Source organism: Anser anser (assembly GCF_964211835.1).
Source record: "Anser anser genome assembly, chromosome: 5".
Lineage (NCBI taxonomy): Eukaryota > Metazoa > Chordata > Aves > Anseriformes > Anatidae > Anser > Anser anser.
In genome coordinates this window covers 42300526-42321098 of record NC_139725.1, presented here as the reverse complement: position 1 = coordinate 42321098, position 20573 = coordinate 42300526, and the positions used below count along the sequence as shown (strand labels likewise).

The 20573-nt window shown below is 34.9% G+C and overlaps 1 protein-coding gene across 3 annotated transcripts in view; it reads right to left on the bottom strand.

Moving 5' to 3' along the window:
• MIA2 (MIA SH3 domain ER export factor 2) overlaps positions 1-20573 on the bottom strand; it is a 36177-nt gene that overhangs the window by 3530 nt on the left and 12074 nt on the right. For 2 of the 3 annotated variants that reach the window (XM_083837587.1, XM_083837588.1), the window contains 19 exons: positions 19885-19906; positions 19692-19780; positions 19263-19334; positions 18403-18513; positions 17981-18052; positions 17464-17568; positions 13429-13551; positions 12733-12856; positions 11958-12004; positions 11666-11756; positions 10220-10358; positions 8594-8695; positions 7307-7367; positions 6923-6958; positions 5877-5944; positions 5110-5192; positions 4623-4754; positions 2552-2710; positions 962-1093 (listed from right to left, as the gene is read on the bottom strand). In XM_083837587.1, the coding sequence (XP_083693713.1) occupies positions 962-1093; positions 2552-2710; positions 4623-4754; positions 5110-5192; positions 5877-5944; positions 6923-6958; positions 7307-7367; positions 8594-8695; positions 10220-10358; positions 11666-11756; positions 11958-12004; positions 12733-12856; positions 13429-13551; positions 17464-17568; positions 17981-18052; positions 18403-18513; positions 19263-19334; positions 19692-19780; positions 19885-19906 (1768 nt within the window). The remainder of the gene's footprint in view (positions 1-961; positions 1094-2551; positions 2711-4622; positions 4755-5109; positions 5193-5876; positions 5945-6922; positions 6959-7306; positions 7368-8593; positions 8696-10219; positions 10359-11665; positions 11757-11957; positions 12005-12732; positions 12857-13428; positions 13552-17463; positions 17569-17980; positions 18053-18402; positions 18514-19262; positions 19335-19691; positions 19781-19884; positions 19907-20573) is intronic. The other variant, XM_083837589.1, reaches the window with a different exon arrangement.

Genomic DNA, 20573 nt, shown 5'->3' with positions numbered 1-20573 from the left:
ACAAATAAGTAGAAAGCAGAAGTGAAACAGAGAGGCTCGGGGAGTGTGGTAGGAAGGTGAGTGGCTGTAAAGGAACAAAACTGTACAGAATTTTCCAGTACAGAACAATTCCCTGTAAAACCTGAACCTTTAACCTAAAACAGAATTCAACATTCTGGCATTATGACACCAAGTAAACAAAGGTTTTCTCTCCTATTGCCAGGAACTGAGCGACTAAGATGGTAACTTACTACTGATCACGTGTACCTGAACACTGTCTGGCATGGTTTCTGTCAAGAGTTTAAAGGTTATGTGATGTTGTCTGATGACTCAGACACGTCACTTACTAGGCATTAAATAATGATGAAAACTGTTTAATGAGTATTAAGACTCTGAGCTCTTAAATTGTTAGTGGTAAGGTTTAAGTCACCACAACTTTGTCTCTGAGCTTCTGTGTGTTGCTCAGTGTCACAAACAAGAATTTACAAAATTGGCCCATTTCAAATGGTAATGAGACAGTGAAACATGATGAAATTGATGGGCAACTACACTGTGAACTACAAAAAGCTCCACGTATTACAAACAGTTTGAAGGAGGAGGCTGCAGGACCTTCTACTTCAGTACTCAAAGCCAGTGAATACTTGAAAATGTTGCTGTTATTCTTTCAGTTTCATTTACTCTAACTTTACCAAAAATGACACAGAAATGCAAGTAAAGGTTTGTGAAACTTTAACGCTGTGTTGAGCTTCATGGCAGGAGCCACCAGATATGGAAGGCCACATCTGAATGGTTAACACTCAGAACAGTGAAGGTGGATCTGCATCAAAGCCAGCAGGTATTAAAATGTTTTTGCACAATAGAACGTATCAGGCGTGGGGTAGCTGTCAAACTGCCCTCCTCCCATGGCGTAGTACACATGGTCACCCTATACTGAGATTCTTCACCTGATTGTGTCATGGAAGCCAGGTAAAGCAATTCCCACCTGTTTTATCAAAAGACTGCATGTTGTATGTTCGTAGCTCTGCTGGTCCAGAAAGTCTTCCAGTATTTGGAGGATTAGGGAAAAATCTTTCTTGTCTTCGAGGAGGAAGAACTGGATCAGAATAGGGCTCACCTATCACTGAAAACAAAAAAGTCACAAAACAGGTCAGTGAAGATTTATTACCTCATTTCACATAATTTTATATCAGCAAAATTATCTGGATATCTTACGCTCCTGTAAATATTCAAAGTGACTATTAACCAGGGTGGGCAAACAATCCTAGAATTAAAAAAAAAAAAACAAAAACAAAAAAACAGACAGTAGGAATCCCACCTTCATATACTACAGCTTACATTTGTAGTAAACTGCTGTTTCAGGAGCTACAAAAGAGAAAGCTCACTGATTTTTGGTTAAAAATACAGTAGCATTCTTTCTCTTGTGATTACATAAGTGACCTCGAAACAAAGATTCAGCACAGCAATGAAGGCCAATGTCAAAATAAGTTGCTGTACGTTTTAAGCCATACTAACGTAAGAGTGCTGTTTCCCATTACATTTCTTACCACTCTAGTGCATTTCCCATTTCCTTGCATTGAATCTAGCAATTATACAGCTACAAGGCAAACTGTGTTAGTCAGATCCTGGGCAAGGATGGGGTAAGAACACAGCTCTGGACAAGAAAACAGGACTGCAGTATCCTGTAAATAGATGAGATCTGACAAATGGAAAACTGCATCCGGAGTGAACTTTGAGTTTTATGATCAGACATAATGTTTTATTAATTTATTACTAATTACATAAATTAATTTATTAATTTATGTACATTAATTTATGTACAGATGCACAGCAACTACAATAGCTTGCTGCATCTGCAAACTGAAGTACATTCACCTGTGTTCTTTTTTTTTTTTTTAACTTGTAGTATTTTTGCTTCTTTATTACAAGTACACAGGAAGGTTGTCCGTCCCCCCCCCCCCCCCCCCGAATTCAGTTTACTTCAGAAACATCAGTATCCTCTTCATTTTATCTATGTCTTCCTTGAGTGATGATGCGTAACACACGTTTATCTGAAGTGAGAGTGATGACTTATTTTGTTCCTGTTATTTATAGAAGAGGCAACATCAACACGAAAATAAGTACTAAACAGTCAGGATGACTGTCCCATGGTGTTCCCCTACTACTAGCAGAAACATTAAAAAAATAGTATCTTTCAACATCAGCTAGCTTTTAGGATTTAATTTTTTTTAAGGCTAATGTACCATTAAAAATTATGACTTTCTCAGATCTCTCATTCATCATCCAGCCTAGACAGGTCTTTTGATGCACTAAATAAGCCCCTAGTAAAATGATGAAACTAAGCAGCTGATTATACACTGCTAGTATCAATATACATTTAAAAGACAGCATAGAAAAAGTGCAAATGAACTGCATTATTCAAGAAGGGGATAAAACCCTACTATTAAAAAACCTTTCCAGTGTGACTGCACATGCAATTCCTAGAAAACACCTCATATTGCTACACAAAAAAAATAAATATTTATGCTGCAAGTCAGAAACTCCATTATTCCAGTAGCTACGCAGATTTCTATACCTGGTGGAGGCAGAATTATCCTGCGTTCTCTGTCCCAAGGAGGAGACAAGGATCCAGTATCTGATGGTGGTCTGTGGGGATCAGGTAATCTATCAGAACTCAGCTCTCCTCTTTCATTACTAGCTTCATACATGACAGTAGATCCCGGTCCTCTGGATCCTAATTGAAGAAATCAGATAGCTATTTACTCTGGTTTTCAAATCCTACATTATGTGTCTTTCTTCATTAAGCCTGAAAACAATAAAATGTATCATGCAATACCAACACTTTCAAGATACGCGAGGTGCACAGCTCCCCAGGAATCTCCAGCTGTTTGCTGCTGATGACTTACGAGAAGTGTTTAAAAGTTTGTTTGGAATGAAAAAAATTTAGTTCAACGGGAGCGTAACCTACAGTACCTGATTTTTTTGGTAATCATTTTAAGAGTTTCTGTTCACTGAAGTAAAAAAAAAAAAAAGATGCCTTCATGATAAATGTTATTCTTAGCACTAAAATAACTGTCATTAACAAGACCTCATCAATTTAAAAATTAGCACTCAAAGTTAACAACCTCATTGAAAAAAATATTTGTATTATATTCAAGACTATTCTCATTCGTTCTAACTCTTTAATCAAGAAAAAAAATAGAAAAGACCAGGTCAACGTATAAGCAAGTGGAAGAGAAATGTGACGAGTGACTTCAGATTGCAAGTTTCCTTTAAAGGAGGATTTGGCCTGAAAATTGACATAAATGCAGAATTCTAGTATCATTCTGTAATTCCCTACCCTAAAATCCAACTTAGAATTTGAAGCCATTTTCTATCTTGTGCAAAGTGAGATAAGCACTATAATCGCTCTGTAGTTAGCACTGACTAAACACATCATTTGTTTAATCTTCCCAAGTTAGATTAGTGCTCCATTGCAAAGTGAACAGTAATGTCTTTGCATAATTTCTTTCCTTGCTAAGAGTGCATTTTGAAATCCAGTTTTCACTCTTACACACCAGTAACAGCTGAGTTACAATTTTAAAGATTCATACGACATCTCAATTTCATTACATACTGTCTCTATTCAAGTAAGCAGTTGTCAAATATGTGATTTTACCTGCGTGTGGTATGTGTGCTATGGCTGAACATCTGATCTGTTTTCTTTTTTCGACTTAGAATGTGAATCAACTTTCATATGCAACTGGGTATACCACTTACAACGAATTAAAGTAAATAAAGAGTCTTTTAAAAATCAATGTTGATTAGTGACATCCTTATAGATGAGACATATTTAGACATATTTCCTGTGAAACAAATATAGGTACCAACAGATTTAACAGCTATTAAGTCAAATAGTAACTTCTTTATTACCCGTAACAGATGCTGAACTTCACTCTAACATTCATCTACACTGTTTCCATTTAAAAAAAATTACAAAGGAATAGTGGTTCCTTCCCTTATCAGCCATGACACTATGGCTTTCTTTCACCTACTTCTCAAACTCTACATTTTACTCCTTACGCACCACCTTCCTGTTCTCTTTCATCACTAGGGATGAAACTGTCTCCATGTACAATGACTCTTAAAATTTACAAGCCAAGGAGAGGAAAACATTACTGAATCAGTAACTTCCTAGAAAAACATTATTCATGACTCTCTATAAAACTGTCTCATATTTTTGTCAGTGTAGGTAACTCCCCTTCTTCTCTTTCCATCTTTAGACGAATGAGAAGTATCGACATTCTTTCCTGAAAAAACTAATTAACTTGTTTACCTTAAAATCAGAAGTTTATTTCAGCAGAACTGCATTTGTCCAAAAAATAAAACAAGACTAAGTTTGGCTTTTCACTTTTCTCAATTTGTGCTTCTGAAAGCAATCTACTGACTAATCCACTAGTACCAACAAAGCTTTCCGTTGTGCTGGTATACACTAGACAGCTTTAGAAACAAGTTGAAAAACAGGAAGAGTTTGTCTGAGGACCTGTTTGTACTGAATTGGTGGTTTTAATACTTTTTGTCACCAGCAAGAGGAAAAGGTGTGACAGATTTATAGCAGAGGAGAGAGAAATCCAGAATAGATAGGTTTTCAAGTTTAAGAATTGTACCTCTTCCTCCTCCTCCACCTGGAAGCATAGGTGAAAGCCTTAAAGGACCCTCCAATAAAGTTGGAGGGGAAAGAAAAGCTCTTGTTTCAGATGAAGGCCGGCCCATTGGTGAGGGTCCATATGGGGAATGCTCTGGAACAGTTAAAACAAAATGCTCAAGTTCACAATACTTAGTTCAGCAAACTGTATAAAGTAATTAACTTCTCAGGTGAAGTTTAAAACTAAATCGTGTAAGTGAAACAAGAACTGTGTTCCAGTTACCATGTGTGTCATATTCCCACACTCCTCTCATCAATGCTGCAATACTGCCAATGCTCTTAGTTTCAACAAAATACTTGACATGACCTAGAGTAACTTTTTTTTTTTTTAAATGACTACTACATATACATAGCCAAGATAGTTTTCAAACGACTACATATGTGCTGTCTTGGGAAACAAAACCAGAAACCAGAACAATTAGAGTCCATTTTACAATTCAACACTGTACCTCTGCCAAACGGTCTAACTGGAACATCAAGAGCATAAGGATCTTTTTCTAAAAGGTCAAGTTTAAATTCTGCTTCAGTTAATCTGTGAACAAACAACAAAAAAGAAGCACAAAAATGTTACTGGTCTGCACTGCTTACTAGTAACATTTCTACTAAAAGGGCTAAATAGACAAATGTATTTCATTCCCTAAATAAAAAAGACGAGATATCACAGAACTCTGAATTTAAGAATTCCTTTAAGTATTTCTCTATGCTAGTGCATTTAAGCTGTAATTCAGAAGTTGAAGTGGCATGTTAGATGTCATAACTCCTAGGCACAACATTATTCTCGTGAGTACTCTATGTTGCACTTCAGATGTTAGTTAGCAGTATATCTAAAGGTTTCCCCCTTACACACCTCAACTGTTAGCTCAGTATTAACTTCTGAGCTAAACAACTGCGAGATTATTTAGTAATCATAACTTCTGGTTAATACATGCCTATTAAAAAAACAGTACCATCAAAATGCTAGAGTCCTAGACCTACATTCTATTTCTTTTCTGAAATATTTCAATACTTCACATAATTCATATTTTCTTGCATAGTATCATTACAAGAATCCTCAAATGACTCCCCCTCATTCAGAGCTACAATGGGGCACTGCTCTCTGCTCTGTCTTGTTCACCATTGATCAACTTATGTCTAGAAAATACTGAATTGCATAAATCCAAAACATACTCACATTCCAAATCACATTTGTTTAGAATCAGATCAGGACTGCACTTACTTTTGTCTGTTATGTGCATTTTCTTTTCTTATATCATTGAGGTGTCTTTCGGCTGCTCGGGCTGTCAGCTTTCAAGAAGGACAAAAATCAGATGCTTAGATATTGCCGTTTATTAATTAAATGCTTCATAAATGTGACAGCTCCTAGATCCAATACATTTTTCTATCTGAAGTGTTCAGATTGTATTTTCATGATGTATGACTCATGTATAAAGCATAGGAAACAGCTTCACAACGTCACCAAATGACACTAGCAGTTCTACTACCCAAATTTTTTGGGAAACAATACGGTTTTCCTGCAGATTCTTAAAACTGCAGGAATTAAATTGTTTGGCTATAGCTGCTTTGAAGCATCTACAGAACACATACAAGATTTAAACTCTCCAATTTTACATATGTAAGTTTTATTTTAAAATAATACAATTCAAATCTGTAATATTATGACCATGAAGTGCCATAACTTTTAACAGGACTATCTCATACAGACCATTCTGCGAAACTGAAGAATGTATTAGTCAGGAGATATTTTAAAGCTTCCTGTTTGGAAAAAAAGGTAAAAAAAAAAAAAAAAAAATGCATTTTGTAGCAACATTCTTAGGAAGCTGTCAACGGAACACACTGTTCTTACAGGACATAATGTCTTCTATTAGCAGATAAAAAGAGTGGAGTACATCCAGGAAAAATATTAAAATGGCACCGAACCAAGGCCAAATGCTTTTATTATTAGCAAAATGCCACGCACTTGTTAAATAGTAACATGTTATTCAAGCAGATTTAGTGCTATAGCAAACAACATTGTAGTATTCAAATCTACTGAGCTCAGAGCTCACTCAGCTTAGTTATTGCAACTATTCTATGACAAAAGTATTTTTAACATGCTTTTGTGTATTTCTGCAAGAAATCAGTAGGTTTAAAGGTAACAGGTTAATTTTGATGATCTGTTTTTAATAAAAAATTTAGAAGTGATAGAACAAGCTATTCAAACCACTGAAAAGGGAAACAGTAGTTGACATACAGAATTAAGAAAATTTAGTGTTTGGAACTTACCCAATTATCATGAGCTTTTTTCTCATGTGAAGTAATCTGTGAAAAAGACATTTATTAGATCATTACTGAAGTGCATTACTCATTTGAAAAAGAAAACTTAAGATTGAGTATATGCTCTCAGTCATAAATGCAATGTGTAGGTAAATTATTATGAGACATGCAAGCTTAAACTGAACTTACTTTTTAATAAAGTTAGTGATCTCTACTAAGAGAATGAGTCCACAAAAAAACAGATGACAAAATAGGTAACGAAAAAAAGACAAGGAGAAAAACAAAACAAAAGAACAAGCCAAATTCACTATAACAACTTAATGGAAAGTGGTATTTTAGTTGCATTAACATCCATCCCACTTGGCATCAATGCCAAGTAACACAAAGACATACCTGATTCTGATAAGAACGAATGGTTCTTTCTAACTCCTCTTCGAGATCTTTTGCTCGCTGTCTGTAACAAAAATAGGATTTATGACACTGTAATAAAATGCTGAGGAAAATAATTTTAAAGATGGTAAACACAATGGTTAACACAAAGTATAATTATTTTAAAAAATAATTTTTGTATCTAGAAGAAAGTATCATCATCTAAAGACTAGAATCTCCATTGCTTCCGTCATTTTTGTGTGCCACATGATCCTTAGAATCAACCACTCCCCAGCTGTTCAGTGGTCTGTGATATGTTTCCAGCATGAAGGATATCACCCTACAGCATGCTGTAGCAGCCAGCTCAGCAACTGTACTAACTTGGCTAGAACCTCACGCTGTTACAGTTTAGCAGTCAGTTCTGGGGGACAGTTACTTGCACTGAAGTTATTGCAAGACCACAGGAAGTATGATGCCACCTAGTTGCCAGCTGCCTAGTGCACAGCCTTTCTAGGTTCTGCACCCTCTTAGCAGGTGGGCCAAAGATACGTTCTGAGTAAATCAGAAAGAGTGAATTCTGTATTCCTAAATGAATACTGAAAAATGTCCACAAAGGCTTCACATTCCAGAGAAAGATTAATCAGCTCCTCAGGAAGCATCACTGATCCGTATCATTCACTTCAGTGTCAATACACCCTTAAACATTGAAGGAAGCTGGGAAATACACATTACAAATCAAAGAATTATGCTGTAGTTCAAGAAGCTAATGAAGAAGAACATATGTAAACAGCTAGTGTAACGCAAAACAGTTACAAAACAATTACAGAAAATATTCCCACATCACAGTAATATTATTTAAAAGCTTAGAGATACAGAAATAGGATACTAAAACTAGACAACAAATATGTTCAGATCTATGGGAAAGCTGAATGTTGCATTTATTTCACAGCTTTCTCTTTTTAACTTTTTTTTTTTTTTTTTTAAATTTTTAATATGTTCACTAAAGGGAACTAGATAGAGACCCACTTCTACCATTCCATTAAAGCTAACATTTCAATACAAACAGCATTCTTATGGAAACGTTCTCAGTGGTCTTCCATTCTCATTTTAATTTTTGTATTTTTTAATAAAACAGAAACTCTAATAGTATGCATTATTACACACCTACTAGCATATAACAACACACAAACAAAAGTAAACCAAAGAATCTGGAAGAAAACGCATTCACTTAAGCTGGTGTTCTTATTAATTCTCTACTGCCTTTTGTTCACTTTAGAAGAAGTCATAATAGTAAGTAAAATTTGTAATTACCTGTAGCTGTTTAGTTCTTCAGCAGCATGATTAATTTTTTCATCTACTTTAGAGAGCTTTTCTTCTTTTTGTAGGCGTTCTCTCTCTTCTACTGTCAGTTTCCTTTAAGAAAATTCACAAACTCGGCTTAATTTTAAGTCAACAATTCTGTAGTCAGTCCAAGAAAAAAAATCTCAAATTAGTTAGGCATGATGTGTAGATGGTATTTATCCAGATAAAGAACTTTAGAGGTAACATATAAAACGGCATAAACAGAACTAGTTTTTATGTATTTATTCAGTTTTTGTTTTGCTTTGTTTTTAATGAAGCATTATCGCTATCCCTAAAAGCAATTTGGAAGATAATTTAAGCTCCCAAAAACTCAAGCTTTCCTTTTGCAAATTACTGCCCTAGGGAGTTAGTATTGCAAATGGAAATATTTGCAGAAATGTACAAATAGACAACCACACGCAGAACTACACTATCTTTCAGTGCCATTTCAATAACTATTTAAAAGATGTCCCATTAGTACTAGTATCCTCTTTTATTTAGCTGTCTCCACCACAACAACTTCTCTCCACTCCTTTTTGTCTCTTGTAGTCTTTGACAAGCATCATATATTTGCTGAACTTCAGCATGGTATCTTTAAATAACTTCTTTTCATTAAGCTCCTTTCTATCCCTCCTCCCCTTTAAAAATCAAATGTTAATGTAGTGGATTTGGGGTTTTCCTGCATCTATGAGGATGACAGTCACCCATGTATTACACAAACTACAAAGCAGATTATTATTGAAAGCATCACTTGAAAAACATCCCGCATATCGCTCAATACAAAATCAAGACTTGTACTGCTTCTCTTGCTGCCCTCAAGATTATGTTTGCTCCTTAAAAAAACAATTTTCTGGCTAGTAAAAATGTAAATTAGTGCCTTAAAATGATTCCCTCCTGATCCTACCACAGCCACACACACTTCTGAAAGTTATTACATGCTCCATCCTGTCCCAATCAACTGGACCTCCAGTCCTTTCTGTATTTGATTTTGGTCAGCAAGTCCCGTTACCTACTGTCATCCTTACTGGGAGACAGATTGCACAGCCTTCATATTGCGTCTTTGTTGGTGAGGAAAGCCAAATTCACACAGGTTCTATGTTGCTCACCATTAATAGCTGGCCACATTTTAACTCCTAAGCTTCGTTTTACATATAGCGCCAGTCTTCCACAGACATCAGTAGCTCCCTTCACTATATAAAACACACCCAACTGTTAAAGAAGTTACTGATTGTCTTTCAGCAACTTTGATACATGTATTATAGCATACATTCATTTAGAAGTCAAGCTGTCCAACTTCACCCACCTTATTTCATAGATTAGATTTGTCGCTTCTCACATTATCTTTTTTTCTGTACTTAATTGTGGAAAAGTCCTAAATTAATATACCACTACTTCCACAGAAAAAGTTAGTATAAAATTACTGTGATCACAAATGTACATTAAGGTGCAACATAACAGGGTCTTCCTACTACTTCCTACTTCAAAAAACTCTGGAAAGCAGTATTGAAACTTCCAATAATTTTCAGCCAACCAAATCAAAATGTGTGAAATCTCAGACAGTAAGGTTTGAATATAAAAGTCAAGAAGAACCAGCACCTGTGTAGTTTCATTTCATTTTCTTGATAAAGCTCAGTCATTACTTTGAGTTTCTGTTGAAGCTTTTGAACTTCACTTTCAAAGCGTTCATTTTCAGACTGCAAGGAAACTTGTTCACTTTGGAGGTTTTCTATACGCTCTGTCAAATTTAGAGATAATTATAGATAATTAGAGATAATTGGGAACAACGTACAGTTTACAAAATTAAAATACTTGTAACATTTTAGGACAGAAAAAGTCTGTAGAAGCCTCTGCTACTATATTGATTTAATAATGTATGCAGTAATATGTATTAATACATTTCAGTAAATTACACAAATTGCGAAACAGTATTGGTCCTTTGATGGGAAGCCAGCATTATACTCTCTACCAAGCGCAGCTCTGAGCAAATGCCTAGCCTTTGTTTTCCCTCTAAATGGTGTAGCTTCTCTAGACACTGCAGTTTTATAATTCACAATATAAATTTTAATTTGGAGCTTTTATTATTGTAATTATTCCACTCTAAAAGAGTAAAATCGTTACCATCATATTGCAGATTTAGCCACACAAAGCGTTGCTCAGTAGCCTGAAGGAATAACTCAGATTTGTTACCTATCCAAATTAATATCAGTCCTGTTTCCTTTCCTATTTATTATTCTTATGCCTCTTTTCAAAAAAGATATAAAACTTCAAGTAAGCTAGAATACCTTTATGGGACAGAGTTAAAATCGATTTAGAAAACGTGCCAGCATAAGGAGTCAGGCTAAATGACCCTCATGCATGAAAAAATACAGTTTTATAGAGCATATCATCATTCAAATAACAAATCACAGTATGTTCAAACATGATGGCTATTCTGCTGGCTGTTATCTACAAAAGCAATTGGTAGTTACAGACTTTTTTAATTGAAGTGGCAGTGTTTTCATCTTATACAGTTTAATTCAGTATGACCTACACAACAAAGAAAAACAGAGAAAAATAATTCTAGCTTTGATTCTCTAAATGCAGTATTGTATGTCTTACTAACTATTCAGCTTCCACCCACTACAACTAAACTACACATTTTAGTAGATAGTTTTAAAATTTAGACTAGAACTCCACTGTTTCAGGTTCAGTATTTATTTAAAGGTATTATGTATATTAACATCACGTTGTTCATGTATTTTAAGATTATGTAACTTCTATACTCCAACAGACTACAATAAAACTTGCAAATGGTGCTTTATGATTAATATAAATCACTAAATTTTAATTGCTTTACCTCTAAAATCAAATTAATTTAAATCAAATTATTTAAAATAGCTAAGCAACTCAAAAAGGCATTTTAAAGGACAAGTAGATCTATATATTAATAGATATTATTATTAATCATAATATATTATGAAAGAATTAATTAATTAAGAATTATATTAAAACTTAATTCAGTTTTTAGTGAAAATAAGACAGCCAGTAACATTGTTTAATTACCTGTAAGTTCTCCTTTGGCTTTGTTTTCATCAGACAATTTTGAATACATTTGATCTCTTTCTGTTTCCATGGTCTTTAAACAAGCATTTAACTACAGTCAAAATTAAAAAAGGAACTTAAGATTATTGGAAAGTGTTTGCATGCAAAAATATTTAATCAATATCAAAAAATGCTGGGTTTTAATACTAAGTGCACACAGATATCTATATGCACTTAACCTTACCATAAGAAATTGCATATATTCCATGTAGTCTCCCCCCCTTCCATCCACAAGTTTCTTAAAATCACGTACCTTTGCAGCATAGATCAATTTCTTTACAGTTCGTTTCTGCTGATCATCTGATTGACAGAATAGAATATGTCAACATAAAAAGCACAGAAAGGTTTGTGACAGAGCTTACTACTCAAAACGTATCATTTTATCTTGTTCTTATAAAAAAATGCAATCCCCAACATGCCACGATAGACATAAGCAAATTTGAAATTGGGGGGGTTGTCTATTTTCTAAATAAGCTCAGCATGCACTTATTAAGAGTGAGATGGTGAACACACGTTGTAGAACTTACTGTGCTGTGCCCTATTTTACAATCAGCACTAACAAAAAAGAACCTGCAGCAAGAATCAGGAGGCGGAAAGGCTCTTCTGTGCTGCTGTTTTGAGAGGACCTACACCTATATCCCCAGTAATACTATACTACCTGTAACAGCTGTGTAAGGACAAGGAAGCAGCAGAAATTAGACTCTATGGACCTACAGGGCTACTGCTTCGAGGAGCTTCGGGAAAAAATGAAAGCAACATTTCTATCTACAGATGTCTGAGAATCATTGCCAAGGCATCCTGGAAGAGACTGAGCACTCAGTCCTTACATTTCCCTATGACAATGCATACCCACATGCTACCCTACAGTAGCACAGGCTTTCCAGAGGTTTCCAAGCATCAGTTAACTGTCTGACATGAATAAAATTGGGTGAGTTTTAAAAACCCAGTTTTTGAAGTACTGATCTTTCCACTTTCCTGGAATTTTGTTGGTTCTCTATTTTTAAAACATCTATTAAAACATATCATACCTAAATGCTCTCCATTTTCTGTTTCACCCTTTATATCAGTGTCCCAGTGATCATCTTCAGTGTCATCATCATCCCTGATTGCTGAACTCCAGTCTTTCATCTTCAGCAAGTACTGTGTCAGCGACTAAGAAAAAGCCCACACAAAACAAGAACAGAAAAATAAATACAAACAATGAAAATGAGATTAGAATTCCAACTACTTTTCCAGGATTTCTAATCCTAATTTATTTCCCTTAGCAGATTAAGCGAGCCTCATCTATAGGACTCTAAATGTCTGACATTACTCTTCCCACTAAAACATATACCTGCAGGTTAACAGGTATGCCCTAGCAAAGATACCTCAGATACCCAAGTAAGTAGCCTTTCACAAGGCTTGGGCATATATGGTACATGCACGTAACAATAAGTCCCCAAAACCCATGCTCCAAATTCCAAAAAAGAGTAAATACTCAATCAGAACCAAAAGTGCTACGGTCTTGTTTAGCCTGCAGTCTTCCAAGGCTGTCAGACTGCTCCACTGTGCTGCTAAGCAACCTTTTTTGCTTAGCAGGAAAGGAGACATTCGAGGATGGACATATCAAACAAAAAACCAGCTTAACACATATTAAGAAAAGGAGAGTTTGTTATATCTTCTTGAAACTTAATGGTTAGCATCAGACTGAATAATACGATTCAGTGCTACCGGTCATAATTTACCTTGACTTGACTCTCTTTATTTTTCAATACTTCTTCTATATCTGTTTTAGATGATTCAAACATTTTTGTTTGTTCATTTAGTTCACTAAATCGTTCATCCCATCCTTCAGCTTCTTTTAAAAGCTAAAAAGGGAAATACTAGATTAGTGTGATTATTCATTATAACAAAGAACCAAAGATGAATAGCACTTCAGTCTGTTGTGCATATTATCTACATACACAAAAGCAGAATTTTAACCTCTCATCCACCAATATGAATTAAACAAGAAGACTACAAGACAAAGTCTCAAGATTCAAATATAAGACTTCTATGTTATTGTCCCATTGATATAACTACAATAACTCTTGTAATTAGTTGTTAGACCATTTAAAAAATAGCAAAATGGTTCATTTACTATTCCACTCACTTAAAATCACATGATGTGACAACAGCGATGCATATAAAAAGTGACAATTTGTGTAACAAACAATTATGAACACTGGGGAGGAGTGGACAGAGGGGAGAAGACTCCTTCCCCAACATGCACATACACTTTTGAAATTATAGCTGTCTTCTCAACCTAGGAGAGGTCGGTGAGGTGAGGAACATCTGGAAGCTTTTCAGACAGCTGCTTAAATTCACAAGACTTGGACATTTACACTATCTCCCTTGCTCTCCTCCACACTTCTTAATGACATTTTAAATTTTTATTTTAAAAAGAGTTTTTCCATTAATGAAAATCACAGCAACTGCATGTAATCATTACTTAATTGTATGTATCTTTGTCATTGTCTAAAGACATTGCCATGTCTTTGTCATTGCCTAAACAACAGGCAAATTGCAAGGTTACATTTGATAGATATTCCCTAGTAAAATCTCATTTCACAAAAGTACTTTACAGTAGTAAAGCAATTAGTACATGTAAGCACTTAGTTTATTAAAAAACACTGGAATAAATTAGCTAAGTAAATCATGCCTTCACATTGTAAGAATAAAATGATATGCATGCAAGCTTTAAAGACAAAACATACAGTACAAAAACATGGGGAACTATTTGTTTTAAGAGAATGTCAAAAGAATATTGTTCAAAGCTGTACAACAGGCAATCAATTTAAAAGCAGTGAGTGTACAGAAAGGAACAGCTAGGTTGAGCAACAAAAACCTAAGTGAAAGTTATACTAAAAATAAAACCAGAAAATGGGAGTTAAACAGGGGAACTGCCATGCAAGTAGACAAACAAGCCTGAACACTTGTTATCAAAGATAAAATGAAAGGTGTAAAACAAAGTATGTGACTAGAATTGGATGAACACCACTTGGCACACAACTGCACCTTTCAAGCAGTAAAAGCCATATATGAATTTGTAGCATCAGGCAAACTAGAAATTACAGATAAAACAAAAACACTCTTTGCTAATGCTGCTCAGAAGACATACACAGGCAACTACATTTATCATGAAGTCATTCCTCAAAGGGAAGCTAAACCTTAAGAGAGTCCTTCCACATGAAGCCAAAGAGAAAATAAATTGACCTGACTTTATATACCTGTAAGAATTACAAGAAATGATTTGCAATGAGCTAAAGCAGCATTTATTTCTGATGTTCCTAATGAAGGGGAAAAAAACACCACATAAAGCAAGAAGTCTGAGTTCATTAACAGTTCCCTTGTTCAAACTAAAAGGCCCAATCCTTTCTCTGACACATCAATCCGAGAGAGCACATCTGTTTTAATGGTTAAGCTATGATGTGCCAGAAGATTACGACCCATTAGTGCCAATGGACAGAGGAAGAAAGCACTCTAATTTCTGTAAACAAAGAACATCTTTGTTACCTTTTGAGCATAAGTGAAATTCCATCTTTCAAAAAAATAAAAGAAAAAAGAAAAAAGGGATATAGATCTTCTAACACAGTAAACTAATTTACATGCTTACAACCACCTCATAAAAGAAAACACAAACAAAGCAGGTATCAGGTCCTATCAACTCTTTCCAGGTTCTTTATCCACTAAAAAGCAGAGCAAAACGCAACATATACAAATGTTCTCAAATGACTAAACACTGCAACAAAGCTCAGTTAATGACAAAGTGCAGGAATTCATCCTAAATAATGTGGTTAAGGAACTACTATACCCAAGATATTTTATCTGGAAGGAATACAAAAAACCTTATTTATCTAAGAACCTGACAAGTTATTTACCTCCTGGAAGCTGTTTTCCTGATTTTCTTCCTGGGCTTGCTTGATAGAAAATTATTGCATATAAAATGTAGAGTAATTCTCAGCACTCAGTACTACTTTACTGTAAGCCCTATTTTTAAGTGGGGGAAAAAAAGAATACTCCTTTCACAAAAAGAAATAGATTATTTCTGTCTGAAACCAAGAATTTACCAGGAAAAAAAAAAAAAAACTGTTGAGACTTTGAGTTCTACTTCTCTAAATTTATCTAAGTACATACTATGACATTTGAAATAAAGCACCGAGATTAGACACATCCCTCTCACTGAAACTTATGTAAAGATTTGAAAAAAATCTTGACACTTGAAAGAAAGCAATTTTTAAGCAACTTAATCTCGCAGTGATAAAACCAAAATCTACTGCTTCTCCACTCACAGTATGTAATATAATTCTATCATCTTCTACTTCCTTTTTTTTTTTTTTGTGAAACCAAACATACGCCCTTTCTAAAAAGTTTTACTGAGAACAGAGTTGTGCAGAATTGGAATGTTCCTCCAACAGTAAATTTTCTATTTCCATTTTTTTTTTTTTTACCCCTTGAATCAGTATGTTTGATATAAGATGTTTCAATAGAAAAAGACAAAACCAAAAGTCCTGTGCCTCTAGTTCTGCATGGTAGGTACCTTGATACAATTCAGACAACAAAAACAATCATCCGTCAGGCAGGAAAAGAAGCACATATCTATAAAAATGAAACATTCCGTGTAACATTTAATGTGTTGAGATTTTTTGTTTTAATTATAGAATATTATAATTTCATTGTAAAACTAGTTATTGCACTGAATGACTACTGCATACACTGAACATTTTAAAAATAACCAGCATTCTTTGGGATCTGTTCTCAGGTTCTGAGGGCTGGAATGCCTCTCCTATGAAGACAGGCTGAGAGAGTTGGGGTTGTTCAGCCTGGAAAAGACAAGGCCAAAGGGAGACCATATAAAGGTCTTCTGGTACCTAAAGTGGACCTACAAGAAAGCTGGGGTAGGACTCTTTGTCAGGGAGCGAAGTGATAGGACAAGGGGGAATGGCTTTAAACTAAAATGGGGAAGATTTAGATTACATATGAAGAAGAAATACTATAGAGAGTGGTGAGGCACTGGCACAGGCTGCCCAGAGCAGCTGTGGCTGCCCCATCCCTGGAGGTGCTCAAGGCCAGGCTGGATGGGGCCTTGGGCAACCTGGTCTAGTGGAAGGTGTCCCAGCCCATGGCAGGGGGTTTGGAACTAGATGGTCTTTAAGGTCCCTTCCAACCCAAGCCATTCTGTGATCTAGCTACAGCGTGAAGGAAAATAAACAGCTAAAATTTGGGAAGTAACAGTCCTTTCTGTATCTTCATATTACCGATCTGACTTTCCACTAATTTATTCATAGTGATACTATAATAAGTTTCCTACCTGCCTTTTACATACATTGCAGTTTCTTCATTTTTTTTTTTTTGTTTTCTGTATCAAATATAAGCATTTGCTCTCTGCCAATGCAGAGGATCCTAGCTGCAGACTTGCTCAAATCTCTCTGCCTTCCTTCAGGTCCCAGCAAAATTCTTATCAGTCCCACATTACTTACATGCTCACTTTTTCACTGATCTTTCTGGATGTTTCTTTAGAATTAGTTTTGTTTGGTTTTTAATAATATAAGACTATCTTTGACAAAGTTTTTCCAACAGAACTTAATTTTAAAGGCATATCCTCTTCCTCATTCCATTTACTAGAGCACTCAAGGAATACTAACACAGACGTGGAGAATGAACTCCTTACAAAAGTCATGTTTACACAGCGCTGGCGGAAAATATAAAATTTCTAAGGAATTTAACTAGGAAGAACCTACCTGTTTCTCACTTTCCTGGAGATGGCAGTTTTCATCTACTGCATCTTGAACAGATGTCTTGAGTCTCTCTGTATTAATCTGATACACTTTTAGGGTGGACTTGGCCTACATTGAAAGGAAGAAGTATTGTTTCAACAGTGTAAGTGAAGATACAACAAGTAGGGTCACCATGGTATTACTGTACTCATTCTTAACTTTTCTATCCTTACGATATATACATTCTCACATTTTTCCCACAATTTCAACAGCCTTTGTTGATTGAAGTTTTGCAACACTGTATCATTGTGGATTAAAAGGGTAAAGAAAAGACAAGGTACTCCCCACTAAATACCAATCACTATATGAAATTAAAAGTTGCTAAATTAAATCGCACAGAAGTAAGAAGCCTTAGCATGTTGCTTAGTTTACAGAGCACATCAATTCTGCACCCTCAATAGACAAAATTTTGAAAATGTAACTACATGGAAAATAGAGAAATTATGGAGATTTGAAAACAAATGATAAGAATTGGACATACCTCATCAACTTGTGATTGAATAGATTTTGCTTTGTTCTCTAAAGACTCCAATCTCTCCTCAATTTCAGCCACCTGAAAATTATTAGTTTTTTATATAGCTTCTTCCACAGATTTGACTGAAAAAGTTCAGGCAATTACTGAAGTTACTTTAAATTTCAAACTGAGAAGGTTGCTACTGCCAAATCAGGGAAAAGACTTCTTTTTCTGAACATTTGTCACATGGGTGTTATTTTTCCAGTATGGCACAGGGAGTTTGAGGAGACACAAACGGGGAAATATAATTTTTGTTTAAAAAAACAAAGAATAGTTTGTCTTCCCCATAGACAATAAGACAATATAATAGACAGTATAATTCCATAGGAATAATAAAAAAACATTAAGAAGAGTAAGCGCAACAAAGACAGGATTATTTTTATTCTTACCAAGTTATCATTTTCTGACTGCTTAGATTTTTCTTCTTCCAGTTCTTTTTCTAGATTTGCAATTTCCTGGTTGAGTTCTGAGTTTGACTTGTTCAGTTTTTCATGCGTTTCCTAAATCAAGTTGTTTTGACAGTTAACACAAAACACTTGACGTTAACAACGTAGGAAGAATATAAGTATGTTTTAAATATCATTTTAATACAAAATGACAAAGTACATTTAACAAACATCACAATATCAAGGATAAATCTCAAAGTACTCTAGACTCTTGTATGCTAACAAAGCCTGTAACAACTAGATTTATAGGGTCTGAGTTGCAGAACAAAACAAATCTATCCATTTTTTATATAGTGGATTTGATGTTATATAGCCTGTGATGTATTTGATTCACTTTTTTGGAACTCTTTTACAAATACAAGCTTGGGGGATATAAACTATGTAATTACATCTGATTTTCTTTTTATTACTTAACAGGTGAAGCTATTCTCTACTTATGTGTGACTTTCACTTAAAAGCACTGGTAATTTTAAACTGTGCTCCAGTAGCTTATAAAATAAACTTGAATTGAATCACATGAGAACATGTTTAATGCAGTGCTCTCTCTGCTAGAAACATGAACAGTTTACTGTTTAAGTAATTAAATATTGTCTGAAATGTCATTTACTCTAATATCATTTTGTTTCCATTCTGCTTGTAATTCAATTGTTACAAAAACTTTTCTTAGTCTCTTTTTTGTGCTATTTTCAGTAACATAGGATTAGCAAACCGATACTCACAAAGCAATTATGTTTTTAATGTGCATAGCATTTTCCTGAAACACTGCCTTAAATTGCCTAGATAATTTCTATTTATCGTTTTACCTCAACAAAAGCTGCATCTGCTGATTCTTTCGTAATGTTGTCATCTTTTAGAGAAGATTCTAGATCTTCAAACTGAAAAAGAAATACTTTATGTCAGAATGTACGTTAAAAAAAAGTGCCTAAATAATAGAAATAATGATGTTCTAGTCCAAAACATAGCCATCACCTCACAAATATACCCTGCCAGAAATCAGGACAACCTTAGCCTGCGTACGTTATCAGAGAGGCATAAAAAAACCCTTGATCACACTGACAACGTGATTCACAATAAAATGCACAGAAAAAGCATTTGAAGAATTACTTTTAAAAATTTTAAACATTTTTGAGTCACAGAATCACAGAATCAGGCTTAAGTTTAGTAATTTAAATACAGAAATTGGCTCAGTTTATCAAGTGACACATGTGAAAGCAATTAATGAGAAATATTACCTCTTTTTTGCAAAGGCTGAGTTTTTCAAGAATTTTGCATTTCTCTTCAACTAGTTCAGCAATTTTGTTGGCAAGCTGTTTTTCCCTTCCTATAATAAATAGACAGCTAAATGTTGCAGCATTCACATAATTACAAGTAGCAAAAAAAGAAGTTTAAGAAAGTCATGCTCCAAACTATGAAAAATAAGCTTACCTACATAAAGTCGACTTCTAACCTGAAATAAAAAGAATAAATACTTGAAAACATCTGATTAATCACGCTTGCATAGTATCTGAGAACTAATTTTTTAGTCTATGGTTCTATGATCAGGTTAAACACGGAATTTTAAGGAATATAAATACAGGCTCCTGTCACATAACCCACTACTGCCAACACAAAGTTTTGCCAACACAAAGTGCCCACATACAACTCTGTGGGAAGTGCCAAATCAGCAGCTGCAACGTGAGTGCCATAGAATCAAACTACAGGACAAAACCTGTTACAGATGGCCTGGACAAGACATGCAGAAGTTGGCTGGACCAAAGATTTTACAACAAAAGATTCCTCTCACGGCTGAGAAGAAGTCTTCTGATCATGTCTATAACGTATAAGAAGTCTCTCTGATTTTCCCTGTTTCCTTCTTATTCGAAGCCAAGGAGTCCAAGTAAGAAGGGTAGAGCGAAGACACAATTACATCTATCCTATCAACCCCAAGAACAAAAAGTCAAACCCCACTGCTTTTGAATAAGCAACTATTCATTCTTCAGAAGACCACTCTGTGCAGTTTTAAGTACAGATGATCAAAAAAGCTGTCAGTAACTTGTAATATCTTGGAGCAACAATACTAGAGTTGCTGTGTGACTTAAGTATCAGCTGAAACTCATCTTTCATAGCATCTAAAG